Here is a 12,120-nt window from a genome sequence, read left to right as displayed (position 1 = left end):
ACGCTCGAGAGAAAAGTCCTCAATGATGATTAGTTGCTTGAACCGAGCCACCCGTGTATGCGAGCGCCAAGCAAGGACAAGTTGTTCGCCATCGGAGATCCAAGCATCAGTGACATTGGCGATAAACTTATCACCAGCCTGCTGCCACTCCGAAGTTATTTGTCAAGTCGCGAGTTTCGAAGGCACCCGAGGGATACCACGACACGATGGCAGCAACGACACAGTGGGCCATTCCAGCCTGTGCCTGCTTCCTGACCAGGGCTTCGCATTAGGTGGTAATACTCCTACAATATTAATACTGAGCCTCTGAACTACTGTAGTGCTGCGCCGGTGTATTATCAGTATTCCTACCGCCGCATGCTATATTACTAGCGCGAAAGGGTTAATACTGACACACAAAGCAGCAACGTCCCATGGTAGAGCTAAGAGTCTTAAATTGGTGCATACACGACCGAAACCACTGCTGCGACTCTTCACATTGGCTCTCCATTCGGTAAGTCTCCCATGAGCGACGGCATCGCTCCTGGCGGCGCTTCTGCGCACATGGATGCCTCTACCAGCTCTACGGGCGAGGATTCGGGCCTCGTCGACAAGTACGGCATCCCCACCAGCATCCAGCACGAGTGTCAGAATGAGTTCACGGCTGTGTGGCACTTCATTCACCAGCTGAAAGCGCTCCAGCCAAACTTGCACCATCCCAAGCGGCATCTGCCTCGTGTGTGCTGAAGATCTCAAGACGAAGGACACAACAGCGATGTCGTGGCAGTCATGTCTTCAACGACAAGCCAACTCGTCCAACGCAGCATTGCACATGCTTCGCGAGCACGAAGACCATCCCTTCTCGCTGAAGGCAGCCAAAGCAAAACAAAAGGCAAAGATGAAAAAAATTCAAGCCCACGACGCTGCAGTCTCGACCGCCGAATCCGCTGCCGCCAAACCAAAGAAACAGCGCACTATTGAGGAGACCATGATTGTGAGTGACGACCAGATTCGCATTATGGCCACGCGCTGGCTGTTGTCGTCGGGTCTCCCACATACGACACTGGAAAATGGAGAGCTACTCAATTTAGTCAGACGGCTATCTCTTCAGCCAAGCCTTTCGCTTCCAGCACGGGAAACCTTTTATGGTTTCGCAGATGCAGATTTTCAATCCTTCGTCGATTTAGCATCGAAGTATTTGCAAAGTGAGTTCGAACTTGCACTTCGACTACCGTTTCTCGCCATGCTGCACGATTTGTGGACCAACGCATCAACCGTCAATGTCGTCGGAGTTACAGCAATGTTTATCGACTCTAAGTGGAGATTGGTCACTTTTTTTGCTGGCAGCTCCAAATCCAAGTGGTCACGCGACGAAGTCGGTTGCTGACCTGGTGAAACTTGAAGTCAACACACGATACGGGTTTGATATGAACTCGTATGCGCGCTTTACTGTCAGCGACACAACCGGAAGCGCTCGAAATGTATCCGACCACTTTGAAAACACAGATCAGGTCGACTGTCTCTGTCTGCTGTATGGGCTCGGTCTAAAGGAGAATACGCGCCAAGATGGCGCGTGCACTGTGCCACCTGGTGGTAAATTTGAGGAAGGACTTCGCGTAGTGAAGATGCTGCGTGATTTGGCCACATTTTTCAACACTCCAATGCGACTGCAGAAGTTGATGCAGCTTAAAGAGCTGTACAATCTTCCCCCGGTAAATGTAGCCATCGACGCCAAGACGAGGGTTGGATATGCCGTCACTCTGTTGCGACGCAGTGTCTACAACTACTTTGCTTTCGCTAAGTATTTCGATACGGCTACGTCCACGGAACAAGCTACTTGGGTGAATATCGCCGACGCTGACTGGGAGTTGATAATTAAAATGGGGGCAGTGACGAATCAACTAGCGCAATTTAGCCTTGGAGAAGTACAGAAAGAAGGCGTATCCAGTTCTTACGTTCTTCTCTTTCGTAAAATCCTGGCCATCACGCTTGACATGCAGCGTTTTCCTTGCCTCGTGCAGGAGAGACCTGATCCGTTTGTCGCGAGTGCCCTGGATGGGTTGTATGGAAGCTAAAACGGTTAGGCAGTGGCACAAATAGCGAGAAACAGAGTCAATATGCAAAAGCAATCAACTTGTTCTCTCCAGTGCAGATTCACGACTGACCCTACTTCCTTACCGCGCACGGAGCCTGACAGCTCGTGCTTCCTTCTTCTTTCGGCTCTCTGTCGGCTCACGTGCCGACTTCAACACGTCACCGGCTCACCTGGCTCTCGTCTCACCCCTTCGTCCTTGGCTCACCTCACAGCTCACGTCCTGAGCCACGCGGTGCTCGTGACCTCCGTCCTGCCCTTCGCGTCACTGCTCACCCATCCCTCGCGTCACTGCTTCCATCGCAGCCGAGCGCGCCACCTAACCGACGCGTCACCAGTCAGCGCCCCTCCGAAATGGATGACTGCCCGCTCACCGCATCGTCCAACAGCTGATCCTCCAGAAGTCGATAGCAGGTCGAACGGTCGTCCGTGTAGTAGGAACGGTGGTGACCGTTCCTACTAGGGACATCCTCCCCGACTGAAACTCGACGTCCTCGTCGAGCAGCTTCCAGCTTGTCGGCTTGCATCTTGGCACGCAGCTCTCGCTGTTCGGCGCGCAACCCACCGAGCGTCCTCACGGGTTTCGTATCGCCTACGCAGCCGTCTGCACGCCAGAACGCTTCGCTCAAGCGCTCAGCTTGCTCCAGCTCTTCCAAGTCTTGCTGCCATTGCGAGTAGCGGTCCTCGGCCATCTTCAAGGGCGAACGCCCACCCGAAGTCGCCTCATACCATTTCAGCAAGTGTGGTATCGGAAAGTTGAGATTACCGAAGCGATTGCCCGTCGCCCAAGAATCAAGGTACAATCAAGGAGCAGCCAAGTGCGAGATGGAAGTGGCTGCTTTGGTTAAGCTGACGACATTATCCTCGTTAGAGTGACGGTTAGTGGCCGGAGCCTCGTCGGGTCCTAATACAACCCCGACCGAGGCTTCATGGTGCCTACGTTTTGGTACAGATGCATTTAGTTACGTACTTCGGCCGCACTTATTAGTGTAGCCGCGGTCGTCATTTGATGTGTCCGGGATCGCCTCACTGCGGTCGTTCACACTAGATATTTGTATAGGGACATAGGACTCATCATAGGATGATCAGAACGAGGTCCCCAAGGCCTCAGAAAACTCAGTAATAAAAAGACAGTCTTCCCCCAAAGCCAACAAGGGTCAAGTCCGACTTCGGTAAGTGTAGCTAGCTTATCGTAGTGCCTGGACACGCTCGGCTGCGTGTGGATGCCTGTCGGGGAGCTTATCGTGCATTGACCGAGAGTTTCCTTGGCAGCACCAAGAGTTGGCGTGGCCGGAGAGGCAGGAACGGTATTAGAGTATCGTTCGGTATATATTTGTGGGATTAGAGTATCTCTGAGTGTATTAGTCTATCTACCGAGGTTTTACCTTGGTCCCCCTGTATAAGGCCTAACACGCCGGTACCCTTCCTTTCTGAGGGACTGCAGTGGGGTTGCGCGAAAGCGCTACATAGTATCCTAGCCTTAGCTCGTGGCTAGTGGTACAGGTTTTTGGGTTGACCGAAGACAACCTAAGGTGCCCAGAGGCGCTTGCAACCGACCCGGTGTAAGGGATCGTTCCTGGACTTCAGGTTTTGATCCAATAAGCGCTTACCTTTGCGGGTTAGCGTGTTGTTGGTGTCTCTAATACCTTTTGGTAGAGGAGGATTTTAGTGGAATTACCACACCACAACTGGTGCCGCGACCCGGGATTGGTGCGACCTTCTGTGTGTCTGGATTGTTGTAGGTCTTACCCCAACGAGCAAAGAGGAGAAGAAGAAGAGAAGCGAAGAAGAAGAAGAAGAAGAGAGAAGATGGCGAAGGGAGTCAAGTCAGCGGTACCAGCAACGCCGGCCAAGTCGAGTGGAACGCGCAACGAGACTTCGGTGCGCTCCGGAAGCTCATTCTCGACCCCTACGACGGATCGGATGGAGTCGATTGACGAGCGTTCGGTGAGCTACGACACGGCGATTGATTCCTCGGACGCCAAAGAAAATGACGAAGATGATGACTGGGATGTCCGGACAGCGATATCCGAGACTTCGGAAGCTGCGGTTGTGTCGGCAGGTCGCAGTGGAGGATCAAGGTCGATTACCCGCGACCTCTCCGACACGTTCAAGGACATGCCGGGCCCCGAGCCCGCCTACGACGGGGATGACGGCGCCACCGAGGACTTCAAACCCTCGGTGACGGTAGGAGGGGCAACCTCCAAGCCGGTTGGCACTCGGCCTCCCCTCAACGGGGATACTCCGGCGGCCAACAAGGTCCTAGGCCGGTGCCTAGACCTGATGAAGACCAAGGGCGAATGGATGCAGTTGTTCTCCCCGAAGCAAGTCCGCCAGGCCATCTGGATGGACCTCGGAGGGGCGTTGGCTACGCCGATCAACTCAGCGAGCACTCGGCACGTTGCGCAGAATACTGTGGACCTCCTGCGAGCTATGGGGTGCGAACCCCAGATCCTCCCCACGGAGGCTGCGCTCGCGAGTTGGACGCCGACCGCCGCTGCCACGGCGTTAACCAAGTGGAGGAAGAAGATGCGTAATGCCTTTGAAGTGACGGACGTCAGTTCGCGAGGCCCAACGATGCTTCGTTCGACCTCGGAGGCAGTAGACCCGTCGACGGTCCCGCTACCAGCGACCCCTCGGAAGGGAGCCACTGATGACGGTGTCTTTGCAACCAAGGGCGAAGCCTCGCCGTACATGCAAGACTCGCAGATGGTAACTCCACGATCTACGGACCGTAGTGAACGTCTGGCTAGGGAGAACGAGGCTTCATTCGCCACGCCTGGCACGCGCGGAGCGACCGGCCGTCGGTCCGGCCGACGTTACGACCTCCAAGATGATTCGTCGGATAGCGACGACGACCTCGGGCCCGACTACTACGAAGGGGACCTACCGAGCGAATGGGCACGTCAGGTGCGCGAGCTAAGCGCGACCGACAACCAGAGCTCAACCCCAAAGCTCGAGATAGCTACGCATTTGCCTCTCGCCAACATCAAGCCGTTCTACGGAACGCGCGACAAGAGCGAGCACTCCATGCAGTGGCTCCGAACGTTCATCTATGAGATGAAGGGAACGCATGCACCACCCAACGAGTGGTGTATGCCGTTCGAACTTAAGCTCAGGGATGGAGCCCTGCACTGGTGTCGCCAGCTCCCACGCAAGACAAGACGCACGTGGAAGTTGCTGAGCGAGGCGTTCATCAAGTACTATTGCTCGAAGTTTTCCCAGTCTGCGAAGGCTCGGTACTACTCGGCCAAGCGGGAAGACAAGGAACACGTTTGTGACTACCTCAACCGGCTCAACGGCTACGTTCGCAACGCCGGTGTGCAATTTGAAAACGGTGGTCGTGACGCGAAGGACCACGTGGACCACTTCTTGGTCACGTGTGACGACCGAAACTTAGAAGACCGTCTGTACCACGTCCGGTTCAAGAGCATCCATGACCTCGAAGATATGATCAACGACATCCTGCGTCACCGTGACCGAAAATCGAACCGAGAATCGTCGTTCCGCCGCTCTCGGAGTCAAGATGATGGACGTCGACGCGATGCGAGGTCGAACGAGGATTCTCGTGGTGGCTACCGCCGCGAACGACGCTACCACGACGAAGACCGCCGCGAACGACGTCGCCGTGACAACGACCGCCGCAACGACCGCAGTGAAGACGACCGCAGCGAAGACGACCGTCGCCGTGACCGACGCGATGGATCACCGTACCAGTCCCGAGTCACTTTGGTTGACGCGCTGGCTGATGTGATGGCGGAATGGAACGTCGGAGGCTCGGTCGGTGCACGCAACGAGGCTCCATACGCCCCCCGACGTGATGCTGAGGCGAACGAGGATTACTTCGAGGATGAGTCCCAATACTCGGACGACCAACGCTCGGACGAGGATTCAGACGCTGATTACGACTCGGATGGGTCTACCGGACATGTCGCTGCTGCTAACGATGCTGAGCGCAGGGCCGCAGCCGAAGGAACGCTCGCTCGGTCTGATAACCGACGCTTCAGGAACGGAGGAGGCCCGTCCAACCGTGAACGAGATGGTCGACGCCAGTATGGGCCGTGTGCCGCGTGTGGAAGCCCGTCCCACTCGGTGCACTTCTGCTACCGGCGGTGCAAACTGTGCAAACAGGTGCACGACGCTGGGAAGTGTGAAGCACTCCACGAGCTCACCAAGCTCCTGAAGTCCAAGGTCGACAAGAAGGATCTGTCGCCAGAGCTGCAAAGCCTGGTGTATGGAAGCCATTTAAACTAGGCAGCCCGCCAACTGAAACTGGGTTTGTCTCAATCGGGCTGCCACAGTTAGCTGAGCCTGCTGTTGATGTGGTCTATCTGTTCGCGTTCACAGGCGAAAGCAAACGGCCTGACGACCTGAAGAACAATGAACGTGTGAAACCGACAGATAATGGAGAGAACCGGGACGCAAGTCTCGTTGCGATTGGTATTGATGAAGATGATGATGATGAACCTCGTTCGGGCGGTGAAATTATTGCCCGGTGAGAGACTGGGGTGGTGGTCGTCCCAACGATACGACAAAAGGAAGCGAATGATGGCTTTGGTCAATGGCGCAGTGGACGACGCGCGAACGAGGATACTCCTTGACACTGGAGCGAATGTTAGCGTGATTTCTGCCAGCTTCGCCAAGCGGCTACGTGTGCGAGAAGGCCGGGACCACGGACGAAGTCTCGAAGTCCGCGGCATCAACCCAGGGGTGATGGAGACCCGGCGACGGACGCTCGTCAAGATCACCCTCGGGTGGGAGCAGGTCTACGAATTTGAAATGTGGATAATGGACCACAGTGCCGGAGTGGATGTGGTCCTTGGGATGGACTTTATGATCCCGGCTGGAATCCGGCTGAATCTGTTCCATGGCACCGCACGCATTCCAGACGAGGTCATGGTACCACTGCTGAAGTCACAGAGTGTTGGGGATGACGAACCTTACGGCACGCAGCCTTCGAGTGGGCCGACCGAGGATTTATACGTCCCCGGTCGCGAGGGGCGAGAGTTCGACTGCCGCGCCAGCGGCTCTCTCGTTCGGAGTACGATGTGTGGGTACGGCGCACGGACAAGCTTGTGCCGACCGTAACGAGGCTTCGCCGGGGGCAGCCGACGTGGGTACGACTCACCAATATAACCGCCAAGGCGGCACGGCGCGCCAAGCACGACTCGGTGGTGCTCTGGGTGCCGCATGGCGAACTACCGCGTGAGACCGGTTACGCAAGGTTGGACTCCAACAAGTACAAGGAGTGGCAGGTACTAGCCTACTCAACGAGTCGTGATGAGACTCTGCTAGAACGAGAGCGTCGTATCTACGAGCAGTGGTTGGCGGAACAGCCACCTGCGGTCGAGCGCAGAACTTACCCAATGCCGCGGAAGATCCTGACAAGTCCGCCGGATGCACCGAACTGGCCGAGAGGCCGCCAACTAGCACCGATGGGTGGTGAGTACTCGTCACCACACGTACATGGATATGGCGACGCCTCCAGGGTCCGTGAAGGCTCGGTCGGCGTTGCTCAAGCCGGTGCAGGTGGGGGAGCACGTGCCAGTGTGCCGAACGAAAGCTCGGATGACGAATCCGTCACCCTGGATGTCGCGGAAGCGCATGGAGAGTCGCCGCTATACCAACCGACTTGCACGTCCGCGAGGCTGAATGATGGTGAGGATGACACCGACCAGGGAGCGGTGGACGTCTCAGCCGAGGCGTTGGAAGCCAGTGATAAGATGCGTGAAGGCGGTAGTGTGACGAACGATGATTCGGAGGACGCCCATGACGAGGTTGCAGAGGCGGAACCAGCGGCATCGGATGTCCTACCGACAGGAGCCGCTGCACCAAGCCTTGGTCGAGCTGAAGCTGACACTGATTTCCAGGACTTTGGCGACGATTCGATTGACGACCCTGAGCGACTACTGGAGACGACCTATATCTCGGCCATGCATGCAATGGCTGCAGAGGGGTCCATTGAAGATGATGCCACCGCGAACGACGTTTCTGAGCCCACCTTGAACGAGATTAGTCTCATCGAGTATGCGCAGGCGCTTCTACCGACACCTCGACTGATACCTACAACTCGGATTTGGCCCTACATGGAACGAGGTAAAACAAGACAAGAGTGCTGATCCTCGGTGGAGGGCCGACCGAGGTTTGGAAGCGGAACATACCTGAGATGATGCCATGATTGCAGACGAGCGCCTACTCAATTTGGGTGGTGGCATGCATAAGTGACGAACTCACATGACGGGTTCGCACATGGTTCAAATTGTTGAGGATGGCTGGTTCCATACTCGAACGACGATTGACCTGTCCGCGAGGGTAACCCAGCTCACGACGACAGACGAAAGAAGCTACTGGAGATGATGATTGAACTGCCTGCGAGGGCTATCCTGCTCGCAGTGACAGACGTAGGAAATTACTGGAATTTGCATATTACATGTGATGTGAACGAGTCACGATGGAGTGCCATGTCCGAATGCCTCGGTCAGCACCTCAGCAGATGAAACGAAGAAGGATGAAGCTCAAGGGAGGGTGACCGAGGCTTCGGACGCCTGGAAGAAGTTCGCGCCCGTGCGCCGGACCTCGGCTTGCGACGATGTATGGATTTGATGACGAAGAGGAGATACGAGCGGATCTGGGACAGCTACGACCGACATGTAATTCTCGTTCAAGACAGCGGTACCTGCTGTAGCCTGCGCGAAAACTGTGGGAACCCTCAACGAGACTTGGTGCGACACGATTGCAACACGGCGAGTCGTCGGGTGGAGGCTGAGGCATCCAGACTTTACGTTACGACCACCGAGTATTTGCTGTAAGAGCACCACGAACCACGGTCAACATGATGACGGTTACCTACGCCAACAACGAAAAAGCTGAAGGCGCCACCGATGTTTCTGATGCGGTGGTTCCCGAGCCCAGACAGAGGCAACTAAGCCCGATTTGGTTACGACCACCGGAAAGTCCGGATGGAACTGTGGAAAGAAGGCAGCGAAGTCACGGTCTACACAGCTACACTATCTCCGAGTGATAACGAAGCAAGTCAAGGTGTGACCGACGTTGGCGATGCAGCGATTCGTGACCTTCAGGCTGGGGCAACCATTCCTGCTTCCTTTACGACCACCGAAGTTACGACGTAGGGATGGTGTGAGGCAGGACGAGTCATGGCACGTTCCCTGACTACTGCACTTGACGTTGAACCCTCGGACGACACAGAACTAGCTACTACCGATGCCGGTGATGTCGAGAAGTATGCGACCGAGGTGTGTCGAGTGGCGGTCCGCAGCCTGTCGATGGAACGTCGGACCATACGACCACCGGAACTCCGGTTGTTTTGCATTGCGGCCAGAAGTGTGGCAGGGCATGTTGCTCAGTTTGAGCCCCAGGTGATGCAGCACTATCAAAAGCAGACGCCAATGCTGCCGAGGAGACTGAACCAAGGCAGGCCAGGGGCAGTCAGCGGGATGTCGATCAAGCGACCAACGTCGGACCATACGACCACCGGAATTCCGGTGATGTGACCATGGATGGGCTTCCGCTTAGAGTGTGGCCGGCTACAGTACGTCGTTCCGATTAAGTTTACTCGCTAGAGAAGCCGCCAGTGAAGCTGAAGAGAAAGGAATCACGATGCGAAGAGCAGCCGTCAGCTTGATGTCGATGAAACGACCAACGTCGGATCATACGACACCCGGAATGGATCTGGCAGGATTCCTACTGCGCGCCCCGTAGCGGCTCCAAGCGTCATCAAACTCTCGTTGGTGCCAGCAGAAGATGCAATATCACCGGACGAACCTTGTGGTGTGTCGACCGACGCTTCAGCAGCGACGGAAGGTACTGGAGACGCGGTCACAGGTGCCGTTTGTGCCGGTACCGTATTATCAGCGTCAACAGGAGCGCCGGTGGGTAATGAAAGGTCTAGCGGCCCTAGCCAGCGTTGCAAAGTGTCGGTGACTACATTGGCAGCACCCTGGGATACCGGAGAGCAAGCTGGCGTCATTAACGAGGATTCAACGGATGGCGAAGAGCAGCAAGAACGTCGAGCGTACCGGACCAGAACACTGAAGGTCCAGGAGAGCGGCGGTCGCAGCGGTCAGGCGAAAGAGCGATGAATGAACCATGAAGTTTACGGACGGGAGGCGCCTAGACGCTCACCTGTTGCGGAGGCTCGTGTCCAGGCGGGGGCAGTTGTGGAATCGGAAAGTGGAGATTACCGAAGCGATTGCCCGTCGCCCAAGAATCAAGGTACAATCAAGGAGCAGCCAAGTGCGAGATGGAAGTGGCTGCTTTGGTTAAGCTGACGACATTATCCTCGTTAGAGTGACGGTTAGTGGCCGGAGCCTCGTCGGGTCCTAATACAACCCCGACCGAGGCTTCATGGTGCCTACGTTTTGGTACAGATGCATTTAGTTACGTACTTCGGCCGCACTTATTAGTGTAGCCGCGGTCGTCATTTGATGTGTCCGGGATCGCCTCACTGCGGTCGTTCACACTAGATATTTGTATAGGGACATAGGACTCATCATAGGATGATCAGAACGAGGTCCCCAAGGCCTCAGAAAACTCAGTAATAAAAAGACAGTCTTCCCCCAAAGCCAACAAGGGTCAAGTCCGACTTCGGTAAGTGTAGCTAGCTTATCGTAGTGCCTGGACACGCTCGGCTGCGTGTGGATGCCTGTCGGGGAGCTTATCGTGCATTGACCGAGAGTTTCCTTGGCAGCACCAAGAGTTGGCGTGGCCGGAGAGGCAGGAACGGTATTAGAGTATCGTTCGGTATATATTTGTGGGATTAGAGTATCTCTGAGTGTATTAGTCTATCTACCGAGGTTTTACCTTGGTCCCCCTGTATAAGGCCTAACACGCCGGTACCCTTCCTTTCTGAGGGACTGCAGTGGGGTTGCGCGAAAGCGCTACATAGTATCCTAGCCTTAGCTCGTGGCTAGTGGTACAGGTTTTTGGGTTGACCGAAGACAACCTAAGGTGCCCAGAGGCGCTTGCAACCGACCCGGTGTAAGGGATCGTTCCTGGTCTCAGGTTTTGATCCAATAAGCGCTTACCTTTGCGGGTTAGCGTGTTGTTGGTGTCTCTAATACCTTTTGGTAGAGGAGGATTTTAGTGGAATTACCACACCACACAAGTGGCTGGCCACGCAGGTCGCCACCACATAACAACTCCACCGCACTACCGTCTCGTCGGGCACGAGTCCGTCGCCGACGACTAGACCTCCCTCAGCCAACATGTAGTTCAGCGTCAGCAGGAGCACTGCTACGCCCACCGTTCCTTGGCACACTCGCTCCACGAAGTCGTACACGAACACAACTGTGTAGAAGAGGGCGTAAGCCAGCAGCGACGCGAACGCCCAGAACCCACGACACACACAGTTCGCACGGTCGACCGTCCGTCTGCACTCGACCTTGGACCCTTTCCAATACTTGGCCGTCGACTTGCAGCTGAGCTCCAATACGTCAGGCAAGAAGACGCACCACAACGCGTGATACGCCTCCAACCACTTGTGTAGCAGCCTGCCGAGGCCTTCGGTGTGCTCTTCACGAGCCTCCAACACGATCATGGGCGTGGCCCAGATTGCTTCAAACGCTTTCCATCTCCGTTCCGCAGCCTGCCGACCTTGCACGGCCGGACCGTTCACAAAGCGACGGTAGCGCCTCAGGTACATCCGCGCCAGCGTAGACCACTTGTAGACGAAGGCGAAGACTGCGCCGAGCCGTCGACCCGCGATACTCCACAGCGGCCTCGTCACCACTCCGCCAATCGCGCCAACGACCAACAAAACGGTCACCCACCAATATTTGCACAGCACCGTGAGCGCGACGCGCCACAGCACCAACGAACTCCAAAAGCACCACTCGATCACTTCAATACTCGTCTCCATCTCGCCACCGTGCGAAAGATAAAATGCAGCCCTTGGAGCAGCATGAGTCCACCGTTCCTGCTTACTTGCGAGGTCTACAGCCGTCGCACTCAGCACTTCGGTAGATCCAGCAACCCACCGTTACATTTCGTCAATTCACCGTGTTTGACACGACCGTGTCGCTCGGCAACCG

At 55.9% G+C, this 12,120-nt stretch overlaps 3 protein-coding genes across 3 annotated transcripts; 2 read left to right on the top strand and 1 right to left on the bottom strand.

Moving 5' to 3' along the window:
* Positions 1-504: 504 nt before the first annotated feature.
* On the top strand, positions 505-1,166 carry PHYSODRAFT_340716 (hypothetical protein; the record flags this gene model as incomplete). The annotated part of the gene is made up of 3 exons (XM_009538930.1): positions 505-645; positions 737-1,069; positions 1,137-1,166. The coding sequence occupies 3 exons, from the start codon at positions 505-507 to the stop codon at positions 1,164-1,166; spliced, it is 504 nt and encodes a 167-aa protein (XP_009537225.1).
* Positions 1,167-1,406: 240 nt separating this feature from the next.
* PHYSODRAFT_565522 (hypothetical protein) lies at positions 1,407-2,054 on the top strand (the record flags this gene model as incomplete). The annotated part of the gene is made up of 2 exons (XM_009538929.1): positions 1,407-1,611; positions 1,702-2,054. The coding sequence occupies 2 exons, from the start codon at positions 1,407-1,409 to the stop codon at positions 2,052-2,054; spliced, it is 558 nt and encodes a 185-aa protein (XP_009537224.1).
* A 355-nt stretch (positions 2,055-2,409) lies between these two features.
* PHYSODRAFT_528003 (hypothetical protein) lies at positions 2,410-11,948 on the bottom strand (the record flags this gene model as incomplete). The annotated part of the gene is made up of 2 exons (XM_009538928.1): positions 2,410-2,793; positions 11,187-11,948. 2 exons carry the CDS (start codon positions 11,946-11,948, stop codon positions 2,410-2,412), a joined length of 1,146 nt encoding a protein of 381 aa, XP_009537223.1.
* Between the last annotated feature and the right edge of the window lie 172 nt (positions 11,949-12,120).

This window comes from Phytophthora sojae, assembly GCF_000149755.1.
Source record: "Phytophthora sojae unplaced genomic scaffold PHYSOscaffold_12, whole genome shotgun sequence".
In the NCBI taxonomy this organism is placed as follows: Eukaryota; Oomycota; class Peronosporomycetes; order Peronosporales; family Peronosporaceae; genus Phytophthora; species Phytophthora sojae.
Note: the sequence above shows the minus strand (reverse complement) of the source record. Positions and strands in the feature narration are given on the sequence as shown.